Here is a 23,385-nt window from a genome sequence, read left to right on the forward strand (position 1 = left end):
ATTTATTCTATCATTCCTGTGCTCGCATACTTCCTTTCACTCTACCAATCATTCACTCATCTACCCACACACTCAGACACATGAGGCAATTCCATTAAATTGCATTTCTTTATATACATTTGAAGTTTTGGAAGAGGCAAGTTCTCGACATCCGTTGACAGCAAGTTCCAAAGCTTTGCGAAGCGCCAATAGAAACCCTTCTTAAAGACAGAGGTATGGCAAAAAGCGGACAAAGGGTAACTGCATCACCTCTCTGAGCTGACCAATAAACATTGGAAGGAATCAATTTCTGTAAAGTAGAGAGGAATTTCCAAGAAAGATCAGGTCAGTTTGTTTGGTTATTTTCTCAGGGGAAGGTAACCTTTTTTGGTGGGAGGGGGGAGTGACATTCAATTAGCCTTTCGTTGCTGCGTTGTACTCTCTGCAGCTTAATGATGTTCTCCGCTGTTGTGGGATGCCAAGCAGGTAGACCATACGTCACTATGGGCCGAACCATGCAAAGGTAAGCTGACCTTATTGCTCGTGGAACCCCAGGATTTTTGTTGCCTTGCACCTTCCCTCTTCACACAGTATATTCCACTTTAAAATGTCCACTGCGTAATGATACGATTCCCTAGTTTATAAGTATTCGTCACGGGATTTCTGGACCTACTCATTCTCAGATATGTAGTCGTGTAGTCTGTCAAAAGCAAATGGCGAACATCTCTTCACTTACGCCACCATTCGAAAGTAAGAAGCAAACTCTTAAGTGAACAGAACGACTGCAGAGATTGTGCTTAGAACCAATAACAGAAATTTTGATATATTACACAACCCTAAATCACTAAATAAATCTAATGCTTTTTCAAAATCTGGACTATACAGATTCAAATGTAACAACTGCAGCTCCTCGTACATCGGTCAAACTGGCCGCAACTTCAACATCAGATACTCCGAACATATCAACGCTGTTAAATACAACAGATTATCCACCATAGGACAACATGAACAACCACAATTTCACCAATATTGAAAAGGACATGAAAATACTTTAAATCATTAACAAAGGCCCCCTCTTAAACACTACTAAAAATTGTTTTATACACCTTGACCAATACTTCAACCCCAATTTCAACTTAAACAACATTTCTGAAAAACCCAACATCCTATTTGATTTCCCAATTCTTCTTCTCAAAATTTCTAAATTTCAAAACCTGAATTCAATTTTCCATGCCTTACAAAGTTCCTACCCACATTTTGTACCTCCAGTAACCCACCCTAAACTTCATCCCTATCTTATCCTTTCTCACCACCTTTCAACTTTAAACCCTTTTAATCTTTTCTTATCCACTAATCTTCTTTCTTTATTAATTTATCCTATTTTTCTTTTCACCCCTAAAAAAAAAAAAAGGAAAAAAACCATTGCCACCTTCATTTTGGGCCCTCACTTTCAAATTTAAACTCATGCCTTGCGTCCGCCAACTTTGACTACTTCAATCACGACCTGAATTTTAAAAAAAAAAAATTTATATTCAAGAAATAGCACACTGTGCATACACGTTTTCATTTGTTTCCGGTATTGCGCTTTTTACCATTTTTTCTATTCACTATTGTTTTTTCACGTCAACTGTTCTAAAATTCTTCAAGATCATAATTACGTATTCAATTATATTGAATCGTATTATAAGTGTAATATATATATATATATATATATAGGTACATTTTCATGAACTAAGCAAATACTTGATCATTAATCTATCCTTCAATCTCCGTCAGCGTATGAAACTACAGCACTTGACGTTGTAAACACCGCGCCGATCTTCTGGAGCTTGCAAGTTACTTCGGTTGAGCTGCTCGTCTTCGGCTTCTTCATGACTTTAGATCTTCATATTTGGATTGCGTTGACTTTGTGCCTGACGGTGTATGCAGTCTGGCTCATTTAACTGTTCTCTGCTTTTTGTGAACATTGTGAGACAGTGCCAAACATTACGTGTGCCGTGCTGATGCTCGGAAGATTACGCATTACTTCTTTTAAGTGACTTACATTCCACTTGTCTGAATTTTACAGTGCCTACCCCAGTCATTTTTATATCGCCTCTTCAACTGATATTGTGTGGACTTGACCGTTAACTTCTTTCTTACTTATGCATTGTTTTTCGAGTTATAATCGGCTGATGATGACCCAGACTGGGGTCGAAACCGGTACCATTTCCACTTTTAATTAAATAAGAATGTAATCTCTACATCTGTTATTTACTTGTATTGAATAGGTTGAACTACCATATTTATTATTTCAATTTAACTGTGATACTTTTCAATACGGAACAATGAAATTTTTATTTTTAAATGCTTCTATTTTTACACTGACGCCGTGCTGTCGGCTGTTTCATAATATTACACATGCACTGGCTTTGCTTTCCACCAAACTTGCTTTATGTTGGACTGGCATGAAATCTTATGCCTGGGAATGTTTCATAATTTTCACTCAAATAAAATTATCACTCAGACATTCAAAGCACTGCAATCTTGATCTTTCCACAAAGACGCACACAAAATGCTGTCTGTTGGTACACTTATTTATTTCACCTTAACTTCACATAAAGATACACATAACCTAATCAACTGCTGCCACGAACAAAGTACACACATCAACAGACCACCATCTTTAACAAATGCCTATCACTAAGCCACACAGAGATTGCAACCTTAAAACAATTGACTGCTTATCAGCATGTCATAACACGTGGTCACAAGTATAACTCCTATTAAACCATGACTCTTACTAAACAATAACTCGTCTCTACCATCAAGACCACCTCCTTATATATGTGCCTGGCAGGCTTCTAGAGAGATACATTTTCTCATAAATTCTAACGTGCTTAAGGCCCAGATATAATGTACAGAATATTCTAGAGAGTTCTCGTCTACCCAGTACCATTCTGGATGTCACAATTCTGTACTGGATTACAAATCATATAATAAATTATATACAGGTTCTTACATTAACCTTTTGAACTCCATTACCCTTAGCGTATGCTTCCTGCTCCACTCCTAATTAATTTCTGCGCTATGAACAGCTGTAGGATGTGAACAATTCAAAAGAATCTAACACAAAATATAAGTATGTTACATGAATATATTTACAACTATGCACACAAAATACATTAATCCTTGTAGGTTCTCACTGTGTGGTACTTTTCAAAACAGTTTTCTGGGTGGAGACCGGGTTTTCTCGAACATGTTTTGCAGTAGTAAACTGTTTCCTTTCTATCATCTTTCTTGCTCCTGTTTGAATAGATAGCACAGTCTCTATGTTGTTTTCCAGGCAGCCTGTTGATGATGTGCAGTTTACCATTCAAACGTTCTTCAACATCAGAAGTAGATAGTCGTCCTCGCTTTTGACCTTTGCTGCGTACTTCGCCAACCAACTCGCTGATATCCTGTTTCCGGAAGGTTTTGTGTGACGGAATCTCCATGCGATTCATGGTGCAGTAATCTGTATAGAGCAAAAAGCTGTTGATTATTGCCACTTCCAATAGCCAGAAGTACAATTTCCGCCACCATTTCAAGCTTTTCACTACAAAAGCATAGCTTGATGTGTAGTGGTCCGAGCGAACAACGCCTCCCATATGCGACGTGTAGTCAACAATTACGTTTGGTTTATCTAATTGTTCAACACAGTTTCTCTTCTTTCTGACAATAACTGAGGTTGAATTGTTTCCAGATGTTGAAAATATCAGTACTGTGCGCTTGTCATGCCATTCCAGAACCATAATTGTGTCTGTGCGTAAGCACTTGACTTAATGCTTCTTTAGATGCAGATTTTTCTTCCGGATTCCATTTGGCAAGTGCTTCCGATTCGGTTGAGTTGTTCCAGTGATATGGATCTTTTGCTTCAGTAATTCATCAGCCAGAGTAACACCTGTATAGAGACGATCGGTATAGACATGGTACCCAGACTGACCTGTTGCGTTTGTAACATTAGCAACTAATTGAAGCACGATTCTTTCTGTGAAAACCAAGTCCGGTCAAATCAAAGTTTCTGTAGTTGCAGAACCATAGTAAGGGATAAGACTACACACATATTCATTTGAAGAATCGGACATTACGTAACCTCTGAGTCCCCATTTAGTAGGCTTCTGTGGATTGTACATCTTGAATAACACACGACCTCTGAAAGACACTATTGATTCATCAGCTGCTAGATATTTGTGGTGCATAAACTTCCAAGAACTTTTCACTGATATAGTCCAAAACGTACTTGACTTTGCTAATTCGAGGCCTAACTTGAGGATTCAAATGGATTGCTGAATCTGGAGCAGAAACATGCAGAGCCCAAAATATCTGAAAAAATCTTTTGCGGCTAAAACAGTCTACAAAAAATCCGAACGATTCTGACCAACCTCATGAAAAGAAATCCTGCATTCTGTTGTTTTTCTGCATTGCCATATTCAGTGAAACTCCATGGAAAGCCTTCATTTCGTTTACGGTAACATCAGTCCAACCCCACCAAGCCGAATGCCTTGTAAGTGGTGTCACTTTCTGAATTTTGACTTCAGCATATCTGTTGGTCTCGTCGGCAATTTGCTTGAATAACTCATCACTAAAAATAAGTTGAAAGAATCTGTAAGGTGTTGAGGGATTGTTCCTACCTGATGCTTTGTATCCACAAATTGTTTCATTGAATGAGAATGCAGGTAAATCAGGATCGCCAGCTTTCCACTCGCACCATGGGTATGGAGGAGCATCACCCCCTCCGGTTTCATTATTGCTGTCACTTTGTTCACTTTCACTTACATTATTCACGAATAAATCATCCAAGTCAGTTGTTGGTTCATCATCGTCACTACCACTGTCCACTAACTGTTCTAAAATATCCAGTCCCATGAGTGAAGACAAAACAGAAGCCATGTTTACATTCAAACAACAACATCTGTGAACTTGCATAAACATTCGAGAATAACAGAGCTTAAAAAAGTTACTACAATTCCCGCGAATTATTGTAAATAAGAAAACTTGTTCTTTCAGAGACCGTTAGATAGCTCTACAATATCAGAACACGGCACAGTCGTCATACGAGCGCTGAAAGTACGAGATGTATAGACATGTCGAGTGGAGTTCGACATCGAAGCGCAAGTCTAATATTTTAATCTCGAACCGCACTCGAGATAGGAGTGCAAAAAGTTAACTGAGCTCATATAAATATATACAACAAATGTTTCATGACATAACCTCAAAAATAATGCAATCATAAACTAATAATGATACTAACAAGTGGATGTACATCACAAGTCATAATTATAATAATAATGAAAAAATGAAATGGCGTATGGCTTTGAGTGCCGTGAGATCCCAGGACGGGTTTGGTTCGCCACGTGCCGGTCTTTTGATTTGACGCTTGTAGGCGACCTGCGCTTTGTGATGAGGATGAAATGATGGTGAAGACAAAACATGCACCCAGCTCCCGTGCCAGGGAAATTAACCAATGATGGTTAAAATTCCCAACCATGCCGGGAATTGAACCCGGGACCCCTGTGACCAAAGGCCAGCGCGATAATCATTTAGTCATGTAGCCGAACATAATAATAATAATAATAATAATAATAATAAAAATAATAATAATAATAATAAATCGAGTTCGCTACTTGCATTATTTACCCATGGGTGAGAGAATATAGTTTCCAAGTTATATCTGTTCATCACACTTGCGTCAACCTCTTGCCACTGTTATACTCCCAATCTCTATTCCCAGAGGTCGCGGATTCGAGACTCTCGAGTCCGTTCGCTGGGCATGAGATATGATAGGGGTGCATCACGACACCCGGTTAAAGTTAAACAAATGGCACCAGCGTGTGCATTTCTTCTTATCAAAATACAGGCGAGTTAGAAATGTAATACATTGATCCTATTTGGAGGTAAGCTGCAGAACTCTAGCGAAAGTTTTGGGAAGTGACCTTGTAGCATAAAGCTGAAGTAGAGAGATTATGAGACACGTGTTCACGACATAAGACACGCTTCCATTTTTAACCGTAAGCGGGTTATGAAAACAAGATACGGGACGAGTTGTAAGCACGTCAGTTCTGTCAGTAGAAGTTGTACGTAGCTGTCAGTCCACCGTGAAGAACGGAAAGAGAAAGGTTACACACTAGCTGGTGTACCCGTGCTTCAGTAAATTGCATACAGAATTCTAGATGAAGTCGTGTACACGTTATGAATAAGATGTGGGACAAGCTATAGCCCTGTCTCACCAGCCGGTATGTCGTGGAGCTACACCACCTCGGGGAATATGAGAATACAAAATTCCTTTGAAGGGTAGATTTATGAATGTGAGGCGTAAGTCAGGGCTTTCTCTCTAAAATTGTCTTATTCATTCCATTCTATTATTCTGAAACACACTAATTGCTGGTTTGATTTCTGTTTTACAGGCTACAGCTGCCCACGCACTAATCAAGACCGATGGTATGACCCTGGGTGACCGCACGATATCCGTAGCGATCAGTAAACCACCAGAGAGAAAAGGAGGGCCCGCTGCTGCTGCCAGCGCTGCTCCTGTTCTGTCCCTCGGTGGTGGACCTAAAGAAACTGGACCGTAAGTTTGTAACTTTGTCTTTATGCACTGCCACTCTCTTCATCAATCGGAATTCGTTTATAGATATTCCTACTCAGCACGCCCCCGAGGAGCTCAGTTCAGCTTCGCAGCTTCCTCAGGATGGTGGGCTTCAGTGCTCATTGAGAGTTCTTCTGTCTTCATTTGGGATGTATAGAGTAAGAAGCAAGCTTGGATATACACGGGAAAAGGGAAGAGATAAAAAGTATAAAGATGAATACAGGTGGTAAATGTGGTAGCAAGTAGGGAATTTCTTTGGAGGCAGCACTGCCCAGGGAATGGTGTCCCTGCCTATGTCAGTCCCAGAGCACACTGACCGGGTGTGCAACATCTGGTAAGGGTCCCAGCTCTAGGTTACAAGGGAAGATCTCAATGGAATCTACAGCAGAGAAGATGGGCTTCGGACAGGTGGAGATTGTAGAAGAGGCAGCCCAATACTCGGTGATTAGTATGAGTACAATATTCATCAGCAGCATTTGTTTCCCATGTAAGGGGCGGCCTCAATAATTGCTGGCAGTAGCTCTAAAATGCTTTTGGGAGTGGCAACATCTCGACATGGCAGGAGGTGGACAAGGGGAAATTAAAATTATGACAGGTGGTAAAAAACTGCGGACATAGGAAAAATACAGAAGGAGAACAGGAACGTAATGGATGTTCCCACTCTGTCACGACCTGTACTATTTCCCTTCGATGATGAGGATGAGATGCCATCAAGTCGACGTTGACTCTTGGCGACTGCATGTCTTTTTCGGTCTATGACCTTAGACTTCAGATCCTTCAGGGACATGTTAACGTTGGATTTGATGGAGTCTGTCCATCTCAATGCTGGCTGTTCTCATCTCCAAGACCTCTCCACCTTCCCAAACATAATAGTCTTTTCCAATGAATCTGAGAGTCTCGTAATGTGTCCAAAATATCCCGCATCAAGACCACCTTCCTGATAAAGCTTGGAAGAAATAGATGTAGAAGAACTGGGCTGGCGTGAAGATTGTCCTTTTCTCCCTTTCCTGTTGCTTCCTATTCCGATGCTGACCTGTCGGTGTGTTTATCCTATTGTGTGTTGCTTTTCTTGTTTGTATCTCTCTATATACCATATTTCTCAGAATCCAGGATGAGCCCAAATGCAAGACGACCCGCATTTTTTCCTTCAGAAAATTTAAATCTGGCGTAATAATTGCTTTATGAATTCAAAATCTTACTTATAATTTCAATTTGAGAAAAAAAATAAACAGACTAAATATTATGAAGGCCTCTCAAAATAAACTGCTGTCTCATTGGTGTTGCAAATCTGTCCAAGCAAATACAAATGTTGCTTTTCCAGCTTTATTACATATTGTTGGAACTGGACAAGTTTTTTTCCGTATGCATCTGGCAGGCTCTGAGCGATGATTGTACGGATTGTACAACACCGCAACACTGTGATGCATCACTTTCATGCACCATCCTTTGAAAATTCAGCAAGTTCCATATGCTGTGCCACTTACGAGCTCTCCTTCTTATCACATCTCCTGTGATGGCGCCATTCCCTCCCTGCATTTTTCACTTGTGTAGTTCACAATTTCATCTTCGACTTCTTTAAAGCGTCTTTGTTGCAAATCACTGCATGTTTTTTGTACATAGCACACATTTTTTAAGTGATCTTTATCTTTACGCCAGCAGTGAACATTGGCTTCAGTTATGCAAAATTATTTGTGATTTCCGAGTGTTTAATTATTAGCTTTGTTTGTGCAGCAAATATCGTCGTCGTTCAGGCAGAAGTCACTAAGTCAAAAATTGGCGGTTTTGAGTTAGGTGCAAAACCATACTAACAAAATGACGCTCTATCGGCAGGTAGAACTTACTAAGTCATATTGAGAAGCATTCCATTGCAAACTGCACTCGCTATTTTCACTAAGTGCATTTTTCCGGTTTGTTAGGCAGGCAGAAGTTCCTTAGTCCACTTAGTGACTTCTGCTTGGTGCAAGTTCTTCCTTTGATTATTGTTCAGTAGAATTCACATCATATTATGCAGCTGTTATAACAATAACTCTGTCCAATTTGACCGTAATAATTACAGTATGGCTGCATCATTACTGCAATGTTTTTTCAGTTGCCAGAAAGCTGCTATTTGTGTTAAAAGCTGGTTGATATCCGTAAGTTTGCAATAATGTTGAAGTGTGAAATATGTTATTTATCTTAAGAAAGCAGAAATCACCTTCTACAAAGGGCACTAGGAAACTTTTGCAATACAAAAAAACGGTTGGATGGACATCCCTGTCATGGTGAGGGATGAAAAGAGGGGTGAAAACCGGTCTAGGAGACAGCAAGGCGCGACCTTCACACCAGTTGTTAACAAGCAGTCGAATTGAAACCAAGTTAAGATGTGGTCTAAAGGTGAATATCGCGCAATTATCTGCTACAATTTTGCTCGTGGATTAATTGTTGACCAGTGCCTGGAGGAAATGACTCCTGTGCTGGGGAAAGACTATCCACATCGGGCAACAATTTCCCGCTGGTACAAAGAGTTCCAGAGGGGAAATGTTGGGGTTGAAGACGATCCTCGTTCTAGGCGCTCATCTGAATCAGTGACTGAGGAAAACATTGAAGCTGTGAGGAAAATGTTGCAGCAAGGGAGGCGGTTGACATATCAGCAGGTAGGAAAGACCCTCCACATCCCTGCACCAGCTATTCATTCAGTTTTACATGACCATCTCCATGTTAGAAAGGTTTGTTCCCTTTGGGTGCCCTATTCACTTTCAGAGGAATAAAGGGCACATCGAGTAAAATGGTGCTGAAAAATGCTAAAACAGTTTGAAAATGGGACTTTGCATAATGTCAATACCATCGTTACAGGTTACGAAACTTGGCTTTATTATTACGAGGTCGCAACAAAATCCCAGAACAAGGTGTGGCTGTTTGAAGATGAGGGTACTCCTGTGAATGTGCGAAAGTCAAGGTCAGTGAAGAAAATGATGATTGCAGTATTCTTCTCTAAACAGGGCATCCTGACTCGGGTTGTTGCGAAGTGGTACAGTGAGACTTATCTGCCTCAGGTCATCCAGGCTCTCAAGCAGGTCCGTCCAAGGTCACGGCTCAGCACACGGCTCTTGCATCACGACAATGCTCCAGCACATCGTGCTAATGTAACAATGGATTTTCTTGCCAGATCAGGGTTGACTGTGCTTGATCACCCTCCATACAGTCCTGATCTTGCCCCATGTGACTTCGCACTCTTCCCAGAAGTGAAGATGAAGTTGAAAGGGCGGCATTTTGCATCTGAAGAGGAGCTTCTGGCAGCATGGAATCAAGAGTGTGAAAATGTAACCGTAGAAACGTGGCGGAGTTGGTTCAGTGACTGGTTGCGACGTATGGATAAGTGTATTGAGTGTAGTGGAAATTATTTTGAAAAAGTCTAAAGTGTTCACTCACATCGCTGAACTTTCCTTGTGCCCTCTGTATGTATAACAAAACCAAGGACAGTGATGGAAATAAAGTAAACTGGTTGAAAGTCAAGTGCTTTAGATTCGAAAAGGATTCACCGGGTATTCTCAAATATCGATATAGTCATTCTGGAAGATACTCTGGGATAAATACTTTTGGGTGAGGTCGCCCAAAAAAGATGCCTAACCTTCAGAAGTCTTACAAAACTTTTCCCTATATCAGAACAAAAGTACAAGGATCTTATTAGTCTCTGCAATAAAGGAGTTATTCCAACAGAATTTCAAGCATGGTACCACTCCTTATCCCATTCAGGTGCAGTCAGGGATCAAAATCCAGAACAAAGTGTGGACAGTGAAAATGAGTGTGAAGCTAATGATGAGTAAAACATGACACATAACAATGAGAAGGGTTACTGATTTACTGACATGAGTGTTTTAAATTTTTTTTTTATTGTCACACTTTCGTTCTCTGAATCATACTGTGTAGTTATGAGAAATAGTTCAAAGATGATAATAATAATACAATAATTTCATGCACCTACACATTTATTGTGAGCCAGTACTTGTTATTTTTGCCTTTATAACAACCTACGAAGAGGTTCCTTCCTTTCCCGGCAGAATATTAGATTTCTTTTAAATTTGATACTTCAAATTTGCAAAAATAGTGAAATTATGGAAGTAAGTCGAAGTAATAGTGGCAACAATACCAAAAAACTTGTTAATACTAACTAATAATGCAAAACTGATTTTAGGAGTTGTTTGAAACATTAAAACAGCTATAACTCAGAAGTAAGATTTCTGACTTAGTGAATTCTGCCTGAACGACAACGATATGAGATAGTTTGTATTTTTTTTTTTTTTATTAAGATAATTTAGAGTCACTTTAACCCTAAGGTCTTATCGTGACTTCTAACTGTAGAATTTACATTAAATAACAGTAGGGTGAAGAATGAAAAAAATATAAAAGTGGTATTTTAAACTGAACAGTTAAATTTTTGAATACAGACCAGTGTCTTTGAAAAACTTGATAATTTGTTTGCACAGTGAAGGAGATGAGTGTGTCCCCTTAATATCCTTAGGTATACCGTGGTACTGGCGCCATTTGTCATACAGTGAACAGTCTGTTATGATGTGCTTCACAGTCAACACACTATTGCATGTTGTACAGATGGGAGGCAGTTTCTTCTCAAGGAGATAGCTGTGACTTATCTTGGAGTGGCCAATCCGTATTCTAGTTATTAGGACTTGATCTTGCCTGTGAAGGTTGTGAAGATAGTGTTGTACTGTAGATTCCGTTGTTACTTCGTGGAGTTTGCTGTTCGAAGTTTGAAGCCATTTTATCTTCCACTGTTGGTATAATTTTGTTTTAGCATAGGCAATAATGTCAGTGTGAGGGGTAGCTATTGTTAGATCGCCTAGCGAGAGGTAAGTAGCATCTTTAGCTGCTTGATCAGCAGATTCATTGCCTTGAATACCTCTATGAGAGGGTATCCACACAAGGATGACTTGTTTGCCTTCTTTCATGATGATGTTAAACAACAGTTGTATTTCTTGTACAAGGATGTGTTTTGATGATGGACTTTCTATTGCGTTTAATGCACTTTTTGAATCAGAAAAAATGATGGAGTTATTACAGGTGCTGGTTTTCAAAATATATAACATAGCCTGCTTTATTGCGTACAGCTCATTAGAGAAGACTGTATAGTAGTCAGGCAATCGGTATAGCATGGTACGTTCAGGATATATCATCCCACATCCATTTCTTTCCTCACATTTTGATCCATCAGTATAGATTGCAGTGTGCCTTGGGTATTTATTAGAAATTTCAAGAAATAATTGATGGTAGTGAGATCTGTCAGTTTCATCTTTGACACTGTAATTTATTTCAAAGTTAATTTTTGGAAGGGTAATAGTTCATGGTGGGACATTAAGAGAGTTGTCTGTGGGGAGTATTGGAGGGATATTTAAATTTAGTTCTTCAAGAAACTTGGCTATTCTGACATTGAAAGGCTGTGGTTGTGATCCTGATTTAATGAGTGTACCTTGATGCTTGTTAGGAAAAGCATACAACTTAATTCTTGATTCACTCATAGTTGCTACCTTGAGCGCATAAGTCAAACTTAGTTGTCGTCTGCGTCTAATTGTGAGTGGTGGTTCATTTGCTTCTATTTGAATGCTGGCTACTGGACTGGTACGGAAGGCTCCTAGAGCAATTCGAAGAGCTGAGGACTGGATGGAATCAAGGATTTTGAGTGAAGACATTCTTGCGGAATTGTATACAATGCTGCCATAGTCTAATTTAGCCCTAATAATGGCTTTGTACGTGTTCATTAGCACTTGGTAGTCTGCCCCCCAGTTCTTTGCTGCCTGGATCTTCATTATGTTCAGCCTTCGCAAGCAGTCATCTTTAAGGTTTTTCAGGTGAGGTATCCAACTTAACGTAGTGTTGAATAAAACTCCTAAGATTTTCATAGTTGTTACTGTTTCAATTTTGTGATTGTCCACGTACAGCTCAGGGTCTTGTACAGTATGTTTACATTTGGAGAAGAGTATGCATTTGGTTTTAGTTTTGGAAAACTTGAACCCTGTAACTTTAGCCCATTTTTGGATATTATCAATTGATTCTTGAAGTAACTGTTGAGTAGTTAATTTATTTCTTCCTGCACTTAGTATAGTCAAATCATCAGCATAAAGGCAAGCCTTTACTGGTAGGTGAATGTTGGAGACAATGCCATTTATTGCAACGAGGAATAATGTGACACTGATGACTGATCCTTGGGGAACTCCATTGTCAATGGTTACTTCATGTGAAAGAGTTTTATTTGTCCTGACTTGAATTCGGCGATCTTTAAGGAAATTATAAATGAAGTGAAGCATGTTTCCTGAAATATTATGTTTCATCAGTGTTTCAATTAGATAGTCTTTCCACACCATGTCATATGCCTTCTCAATGTCTAAACTAACAGCTATGAGGTGCTGATTATTTAGGAAAGCTTCTCGGATTTCTGATTCTAAACTTATCAGAGTATCTGTTGTTGAACGTGCTTGACGAAAACCATTTTGTGCATCACTAAAAAAGTGTATATGTTCCAAATACCAGCGTAATCTCTTGTTAACAATTTTCTCCAGTAGCTTACACATTGTATTTGTCAAGGCGATAGGACGATAATTATCTGGGATCAAAATGTCCTTTCCTGGTTTGAGTATAGGCACTACAATAGCACAACGCCATTGATCTGGAAATAGTTTGGAACTCCATATATAGTTGAAAATAGCAAGTAGATAATTGAGTGCACTATGTGGAAGCTGTTTTAGAAATTCATATGGAATGGTGTCTGGGCCAGGACTAGATCTGCCGCATTTGTTGAGTTCTGTAACCATTTCTTGTAACTGTAAAGTATCATTATAAGCATAGTTCGGTGTAGGTACAGTTTCACTTAAGTCTATTGGATCTCAAGTTGTTTTCATGCGAAGAAATTCAGGTTCATAATTGTTATCGCTAGAGATTTTTGAAAATGTTTTAGCCAGTTGATCAGCTATTTGTTGAGGTTCATTTACAATTTACCCAGCGACTGGATTTCTTAGAGAGGTAATACAGAATTGATTGTATTTGCCACTTATTCTTTGGATTTTATTCCACATAACTTTTTGTGAAGTTTGGCAGGTTAAGGAGGAGACGAATGTTAACCAGGAGGTTTTCTTTCTTAATTTTATTTTATTTCTTGCTATTGCTCGGTGTTTTTGAAAATTGATTTTATTTTCAGGCGTAGGATTTCTTTTGTATAGGTAGTAAGCACGGTTTTTATTTTTGATAGCCTCTTTACAGGAGTCATTCCACCAGGGAACTGTTTTCTTGAAGGGCATAGGAGCTGTTTTTGGGATGCTCTGGTCAGCAGATTTAATTATTACTTCAGTGAAGTCTTGAACAATATCATTGATGTGCTTAGAAGGAAATTTATTTGTTGGAGTTAGATCATTTAAATAGTTATTTACAATCTTTCTAAATGATTGCCAATTTTCCTTATTTAAATTCCATTTACAGTATTGGAGTTTTGATGTGTTGTCTGGGGAACTTTGATCATCATTAATTATGATGGGGAAGTGGTCACTTCCTTGTAGAGTTGAATAAATGGACCAGTTAAATAGTGCAGCTATGTCTGGCGTACATATAGTTAAATCTATGCTACTGTATGTTCTGTATGCTATATCAAAACGAGTTGGAGCAGTTGAGTTCAATAATACTAGAGTAAATTCATCTAGTATCTTCTCTATTTCTTTCCCCCTTGCATCAGTATTGCAACTACCCCATAAACTGTTGTGGCTATTAAAATAGCCATCAAAATGAAGGGTTTGGGGAGTTGGTGTATTAGGTTTCTTAAATCATCAGCGTGAAATGTACTATTCGTAGGAAAATAAACATTACATACACATATATCTTGTGGAAGGTATAATAAAACTGCGACTGCTTCTAAATCAGTAGTTAAAGGAACCTCTTGATGGTGTAAATTATTTTTAACATAGGTGGCTACGCCTCCACTTGCATGATTTGGATTAATTCGGTTTTTATAATGTACGTTGAACTGTCTTAAATGGGAAACAAAGTTGTCTCTAAAGTTAGTTTCTTGTAGACAGACAACTGAAGGCTGATGTTTATTTAGTAGAAGTTGTAAATACTCTCGCTGTGATCGAAAACTGTTGAGGTTCCATTGAAGTAATGATATAGTCATAAGAATGACAAACAAGTGTAGAGGGAATTTTATCATCATTATGTGAGGGAAGTAGAGTCATCGCTGGAGTAATCTGGAACTAAACTGTTAATTGCTTCACCTCGGTTTTCACTGCTAGCCTTAAGCAGTTTCTTGACTATTCGAGTACTCCTGTTCTTAATGGATTTTTCAGTGTAGTATGGATATAGTTTTTGAAGGGCTTGGGCTAAACCCTCTAGATCTTGGGTGTAATTGGAAGCTATTGCTGCAATGTCATTAACTCCAATACTGTTTTCAAAAAAGGATTGGAGTTGTAAGTAATTGAGGGGAAAGGACTGAGGGTTGGCTTCTAGAACTTGCTTAATTGGCTTAAGCATATCACTAATGGTTGTGCTTTCTTTTTCTGTCTTTGGTTTCTTGTAAGTTTGTTTTGTCTTGTGTTTCCCTGTCTGTTCACTTGTCTTAGGTTCAGTTGTTAGGGGAGGTTCCTTAAAATCAAGGTCTTTTCTGCCTGTTGTTTCACTGCTAGATAGTGATATTGGTCTCTTCGATCCAGCAAGATGAACACATGAGGAGTTTTGAGGGCATTCCAAATGAGAGGTTAGAGTCGTTTCGCCTGAGGGTAAAGGCCCACAGTTTTGATTTTGAGAACACTGAAGGGATGTAGATGTAGCAGTTGTCTGAACAGTAGTTTGTGAGGGAGTACAGGTAATATTTTCTTGACAGTTTGTTTTCATTCTTTGTGTACGGTATCCTCTACTAGTTGGGGAAATTCTGTTAGATTGATCTTGCCACGAGAATGACTGTTTTGATTTAATGAGGAGCCTTCATTTATTATTTCATCATTATCAGGACAGTTTCTAGCTAAGTGCCCCTCAGTTTTACAAAGAAAGCACGTGGGTGTGTCAGAGGATAAATAAATCCAGTAATTGGTACCCTCATATTCGATTTGGAGTGAGTCTGGAAGTTTGTTAAAGTCTTCATTTTGAATATAAATCTGTCTCCGAAAACTGAGAATGTGAGAAAATCCGGGGATTGTTAAACCTGCTCTAATAGGTGATATCTTTGACATTGGTTTAATGCCGAGTTTGAGAAATTCTTCTTCAATAACAATATTAGGAATCACAGGGCAAACATTGGATAGAATAACTCGTTTGTTTTTAGTTAGGAGAGGTCTTATTTCCAAGGAGACATTATTTATGAGAATCTTGGGATGTTTTGAAATTAATTCTTCAACACACTTTTGACTTGCAAGGATATCCGTGAGACAAATCGGATGTTACTAGGGCTAGTGATTTTTCCAATTGCTAGTATATAATCTCGGATACTAATACCATCGCAAGATTCAATAACAATAGCTTGATCTTTGGTAGGGTAGGATTGCATTGCTGCAGAGTAACTTTGGATTGTTAGGAGATTGATTGAGTGTGTTAGGAACAGTAATAGAGGTTGTCATGAGGTTACCTGGTTCACCGGTACGGGTGGGAATTATGCTTTCTTTATTCTGTCGATTCGTGAGGTTACTTGAGACTTGCTGATTTTCATTATTTAGATTCATTGAGTTAGAAAAAACTTGCCGACCTCCATCAACAGAGGCGGCCATTATCGGTTAGCTAACAAGATGAGGTTATAGGTATGAGATTGATCCTTTAATGAACACTAATCTCCACAACGCAGATTTAAAACCACACACTACAAAAGTACTTAGCAGCTTCACTCTGGTGCTTCAGACGGTAAATTTTAGCTTAGAATGACCGATTATTCAATAGTTCCAAGCGACAATATTACACGCGAACATCATGTAAGTCCCTGCCATCTTGACGAGTTTGCAATTTGTACAAGAGCACATGCGCAGATTAGGAACAGTTGGAAATGGTTTCCGATTTTCTCCTGCGCGAATGGCCATTAGTATTAAATATTGCTGTTAGATGTCAACACCAATCCCAATTAATTTGCATTAATTTCTATTGGATTTCATTGGATTGATTGATTGATTGATTGATTGATTGATTGATTGATTGATTGATTGATTGATTGATTGATTGATTGATTGATTGATTGATTGATGATGTGTTCTACTGAACATAATATTTTGTTGTAAATATTGCAAGGTGCGAATAAAACAATTTATTTTGAAGTCTATATTATGTCATTTCTAAGGATTTGTACAGGTTAGTATTAATAGCTCATTCAGTGACAATAATACGATGCAAGGATGAATTACCGTATTTACCCGAATAATCTATGCCGTCGAATAATGCCCGCACCCTCATTTTAGGAAGGCTCATTGTGAAAAAAAAAATGAAATGAACTAAAATTCCTTCCATCGAAAGAGTAACATAGGCATAAACAAACATTTTGTATCAGTCCACGAGGTCTACGTGGTCTTTACGCAAATATGAACGTGTAAATTTATGGATATAGCTGCTTTGCCTGAGATGATAAAAATACCTTATCACTGCTATTAAATATATTTTCCAGGAAAATTAGCAAGTAGGCCTACTTACGTGACAGGTATTTCATTAATCTGAACTTGCAATAGGCTCGATTCCCTGTAGATGCGAAGATTCGTTGTCTCTTACATCACCAGAATCCTCTCCTGAATTACTTACAAATTCGTCATACACCACCCACCTTACTAATAAATTGTGTATAACTTCTATACAAGGTTTATAAACCGTTTATGTGAAGTTCGTTAATAATAAACCTTGTATAAACCTCCTGTGTATAAATCTGTTATAGTTATTCATTGAATTGCTTATACACACCAGGACCCTTGTATAAGCATTGTATAGCAGTGAGTAGCGGAAAAAGAAAGAGTGAGCAGTTTATTTTCGTGGTATTTACTGTCTGCAGTAATATAACCATGGTGAAATATTCGACTTATCCATTTAACATTGAAGGAATGGACGATAATGTTGATGACCTTCACGATATTTTAAACATAGAAGACATTCACCATTTGGGGGTTATAGAGGCTAGATATCTTCGTAAAGTAAAACACTTTTAAAGAGACCGAATGACAATGAATAACTATAAAAGAAATGACGGTTGGGCGAATTTTTGTGTAATAATGTGTTACTGCTTAATAGACTTTTGAAATTACGAGTTTATTATACATTATCTGCCTCTACAATGATCTTTCTCAAATTTGAGTATAAAAAGGGACATATTCCTTGACATTAAAAAAATGGTATAACTTCAAAACCGTACATAATATGATTTCCATACACTGTAGTTGGTAAGGTAAGGGTATATTCCGCCTTAAGGCAGGTCCGAACCTCCGCAGAGGTGCGCCTGAGCTGGAGTTTACGTACGGTAGGGTGGCCCGTTCCTTTCCGCTCCTCCATTCCCCCCCCCCACCAACAGTGCGTGGCAACCCATCCAAATCTTGACCATGCCCAATGTTGCTTAACTTCGGAGATCTCACGGGATCCGGTGTTTCAACACGGCTACGGCCGAATATATGATGTATAAATGCCTAATAGAAACTTTTTTGATCAAACCTTTCTTTTAGCTTTTAGCTACAAGATGGTTTTTCCTTTCTCCTGAATAATAAGGATTTTGGAATGTGTACCCTTTTCAACACACAGATTCAATTACAATTGCTGATGTTTTCCATACTATCCCAGTTAGGAGTTCTTGATCTTTTCCTAAGCTTTTCAATTTTTTTCCTGGCGTTCATTACACAAGCAAGCTGAAGAAATGTTGATATTGTAATCGTTACTACAGCGGCTACACAAAACACAGTTAAAGGGAGGCAAATAAAAGCAATCACATGATACCTTAAACACTACACACACTGAACATCTGATGAACTGCGCAGAAAACAACACAAGTAAATATCAGTGGGGGCAACTTGACGGAAATAAACAAGGAACGTGGAAAGGAGGCTGGGTAACCTTACCAAAGGCCATGGAGATGCGAGGGTTGCGGTTTTCGGAAAAATCAACGGTGATCTCTGGTTTTCAAAATATAATTTTCAAAATTCTACAATACATATTAAACTTCCGAAACAAATTCAGCTGTACAGAAAATCTAGATACACCCGACACACGAATTAGAAGTTCTTTGACAAATACAAATTAAATGTTCCCTGACAAGAGCTTTGCCGTAAGTCCAAAGAGTTAAGCAAATACATTTCAGCACAAATCAAAATCTACAGGTACAATCTTGAAGGTAAGAGGAAACACAATATGCTATTACAATTTAGAGTGAAATTAAAAATGCTTTTCACAACATCTGATTGATAGAGTGGCGATTAGGGCAATCTCCTGTGTGATACACCATCAAAAATTAAATGCAAATTAAAACGGGACAGACAACAACAGTGCTTACCCTAAGGCAGCCCATGCTGGCAGCGAGGAGGCGCCAACGACGACAAAACTTTGGCAGACGAGAGAACAAATCGACAGACCAAAGACCAACGACTTAAAGACAGACTTTAGACAGGCCACGAAATGCTGCCTTGTTCCCTTTTAAAGGGAAATCTGGCCTTGGAGTATCCAATCAGAACGCAGGAGCTTGCCTGTTGCCACCCGGATTTACCAATCACACTTTTCCTGCGATCGCGATCTTTACAAAACTTTCTCGAACACGTATACAGACCTCATTCGCGAACCTTCCATATTCCAGAATAGAAAGGATCTATTTCTAGAACCATAACTGAACAAAGGCTGACACACCCTGTTCCAGAGATTTGCGTCACAACCTTTCTGTACTGTTCCAGTAAATATAGCACAATAATCTAGTAGTTAAGAGTACAGTATGCTACAACAATACTGTACAGGTTAGGTAGTTACATGGAATATGAATAAAATATTTTAGCACAACATTCCAAATCATCCAGCATGTCTTACTTAACTCTTACAGTGCCAAGATGCCGATGCATTGGCACGTACATTCTGTACGAAAAATGCCAGGATGCCAATTCCATCGGCACCCTCTTGTAAGTGGTGTAGTTATGTAGTAAGGCGTTAGATTGCGTCACAATTCAAGTAGAAAGAAGGTAGAATGTTTGTAATTCATTCGTATGTCATTAGATGGCACTGACATAGCTTCATTTTTGCTAGTTTACTCCTCGATTGCGAGTGTGTGATCTGTGAGCGCTTGACATCTATGATCCAATATGGCAGCCTCCTTGTTTGTTTATGTCCGCTTGTTGTGACTTGTTTTCAATAATTTTACGTTCTAATTGACGCATTTGAGTTATTTATCGTAATATATTAATTTTGTTATTATTTCTACTGCAGTTATAATTACCTAGCAATTTATTTAGGTCGTAGTAAAATTGTAAATAGTACAATTATCACAACAAGGCATGTCGTCACGTAGGCCTAATTCGGGAGAAGAAATTGAGGAACTTTTGGATTGCTTTGAAGATGTAAGCAACTCTAATGTTATCGAAAGTGTTGATTACGATATTTTTGGGGTCTTCAGGTAGCGCACCAGAGAATGATGGAGCCGTGCCATTGGCTAATGGGCTTACAACATTTTGTGCAATGTCAAAGGGTTATAGTGACAGTGCTAATGAAAATGACAGTGACAGTGAATTAGATGATTCTTGGACTGAATGCATATTCCCTGAAAGTAATGTTGTCCATCCCCACCATTTTTATCAAATCCCAGGGCCTAAACACGTAGGCCTACCTCAATCTGATGCTCCGCCCATAGAATATTTCAATCTGTTTTTTACACTTTCATTCCTGACACTATTAGTTGATTTTGTATGTTGTTCTGATCTTCTGAACTGTTCTGTAGTAACAAATACTGCTACTAGACACAGTTCTCTCAAATGATAACTATTACTCTCCCAAATTTCATAAAATATTCAATCGTTGACAGGTTACACTGTACGTGTCTTTCTCTCCACATGTTCAATGTTTTTGGAAATTAGTTTATAAATTGTAAAGTAGACCTACATTAACAACGTAAATTGGTATATATGATCCCAGATATGAGTTAAGATTAAATATCTATCCTTAGTCACTTTGGGTTTAGTGTAAAATGTGCTAATTAATTTCAAAATATGTTTTTCCTTTTTTTAATAAAAATTAATAATATTTTTTGTGCATATTATTCCATGAAACTTTGTTTTTTGAAATGCAAGTCACATGTTTATATTCCTTGGAGTATATCAAGTTCACATACCAAATTTTACCTCCATATCTTTTAAGAAGGGAAAGGTCAGATTAGACTTGCAGACAAGCCCCTGGAAGTAGTGGAAACGTTTAAATACCTGGGGAGTGAATTAATAGAGAATGCTCGACTGGATGCTGAGATTAGTAAAAGGATTCAAGCTGGAAGCTGTTTCTATCATAGTGTAAGAAACATGTTATGGGACAAAGATGTGCCAACGGAAGCAAAGGATACTATGTACAAGATGTATTACGTACCCATAACAACTTACGGAGCAGAAACTTGGACAATGACAAAGAAGGATGAGAGTCGAATACAGGCAGCCGAAATGAAGTTCTTGAGGAGTATGATACAGAAGAGTAGAAGAGACAAAATAAGGAATGAGAAAATCCGGGAAGAAATTGGAAAAAATGAATGATAGAATAGAGAAGAGCCGACTAAGATGGTTTGGGCACATAAAGCGAATGAGCGACGAAAGAATGCCAAAAAAGGTGATGGAAATGCAAATCCAAGGAAGGAGAGGCCGTGGACAACCACGATTGAGATGGAAGGATACCATCCAACGCAGCATTATAGAACTGGACTGGGACACAGTGTTGGAGGAGGAGTGGTGGAAAGACCGAAGAAAGTGGAGAGGAACCATATTTGCCCCTACCCGGCTACAGCTGGATAAAGGGAAATGATGATGATGATGATGATGATGATGATGATGATCTTTTAAACTGAGACGTAAATAAAATATTTTATACAGTGATGCAAAATCCATTGAAACATGCTTGGCATTCTATGCATATGATGAACTATTATGGGTTAAAAAGATTTACAAATAAAATCTTCTACAAACACTTTCCACCTCCAAGCCAATTTCCAGCTGTCTCACTTTGTGTTGCCACTGCCTTTTCGTGTGTTCCAGTTGAGAAGAAAGAATACCATGGTGATGTTGCAGTTGAACCCTGGATTGCAGGCTCGATATGCCATGCTACTGTGCGATTTTCCGGAAAGTTTTGCTTGTAGATAACAAGCAGAAGTGATCATAAAGGCGGTGAACGTGCGAAATACGTCAATGAACTGCAGGAAGAGATTCCTGCGACTTGGAACGAGTCTAAACGTGTTGTATAGTAATACAATGCGTAAACCCTTACTGGACAGTAACACAACCGGTGGTGGATAATTCTTTTCGTGCAACGTAAACACTTGAAATAGACACACCGGCGAAATCTGATGTTAGTTTTGCGATACAGTAAAACCTTGTTAATTCGAAGTTTTTGTAATACAGAAACCGGACTTCCAATTACGTGATTTTGAATTAACAGCCATCTTGTAGTTCAGAAATTCCAACCCTGGCCAGTTTTTGCGGATTCTGCTTTTCCGCCTACTGCCTGCTACGTGATATTGTGTTGTTCCTTAAAACGCTGAATACAAAAGAATTTCGATTTCACTCTATTTTCAACTATGAAACACACTATAGACATACCGGAGTGAGTGGAAGTGCGGAAAGCTACGCCTGCGTGTTCCGGAAGACGCGTTCTATCGTGATGCGGAGAAATTTTTAATTTAAATTACTCTGTAAATTACAGTACTATTTTAAAATATGTAAAGTCAGTTTAGAATTAAAAGTCTGAATTGTTTTCCGTTTAAGTATGACATATGGGGACAGTTCCATCTGCGGTTGCACAAAGCACACTCAGCATCGAAAACTAGGTGAGCCAGGAGCATATTGGCAACCTTGACGCAAATAAGACCCATACCCCAATTTCGTGCCTCGAATTTTTTAAAGAAATATGCGGGGATTATTTGCGTAAATACGGTAATATTTATTTATGATACAATACAATTATTTTCATTCATCAGCCTTGTTCTTTTCAGGTTAATATCAAATAAATCTAGATTGTCATCAGTTGAAGATTCACTGGAGTCACTCATAAAACTAATGTCTGAAATCTGAAAATATGCAAAAAAATTTTATTTCGTCAACGATCTGTGATGTTCGTGATTAGTTACCACCATGTCAGATCATTAAAATGTATGTAGTTTATCTACAATACCTAGACTTAGTTACATTGACAGTTCACATGTGTTTTATCATGATATTGTTTTTAGTTAAGGATATTTACAGGATGCAAAGTAACCGTTCATATATGTCTTGCACAATGCGCGATTGCTGCATTTAATTAAGAATACTGCCGTCAAGGAATATTATGATCAAGAAAAACAGGGAACAGATTTATTTATAAGGATCTGTGCTTTGTGAACCTGCTGTGACTGGGGCTGATGCGCATGCGTCATGTAGAAATCTGAAAACAATCGTCAAATTCTGTTGACTGTTCTCAAACTGTACGAAACTGGAATCCACGCCTGCAAGAACAGTAGACTAGCTGCCAGAACACCAAACTCTCGCTTCAGATACAGCGAAGTACATGTGCGCATGTGCCCGACAGTTTCGGATAATTTCATGTTGCTGCACGAACAAAGCTGTTAGTATCTTAAAACTGAGATCATAATGTCTACGAGAACCCATTGAAAACTTGCCAGTATT

The 23,385-nt window shown here is 38.5% G+C and overlaps 1 protein-coding gene across 2 annotated transcripts in view; it reads left to right on the top strand.

Annotated features, from left to right (window-relative positions):
- Window positions 1-23,385, top strand: part of LOC136885906 (squamous cell carcinoma antigen recognized by T-cells 3) — a 115,643-nt gene that overhangs the window by 87,576 nt on the left and 4,682 nt on the right. The window contains exon 15 of one of the 2 annotated variants that reach the window (XM_067158594.2): window positions 6,405-6,568. In XM_067158594.2, coding sequence (XP_067014695.2) covers window positions 6,405-6,568 — 164 coding nt within the window. Of the gene's footprint in view, window positions 1-6,404; window positions 6,569-23,385 lie in introns of those variants that run through there. The other variant, XM_067158595.2, reaches the window with a different exon arrangement.

The sequence above is a fragment of the Anabrus simplex genome, chromosome X (assembly GCF_040414725.1).
Source record: "Anabrus simplex isolate iqAnaSimp1 chromosome X, ASM4041472v1, whole genome shotgun sequence".
NCBI lineage: Eukaryota > Metazoa > Arthropoda > Insecta > Orthoptera > Tettigoniidae > Anabrus > Anabrus simplex.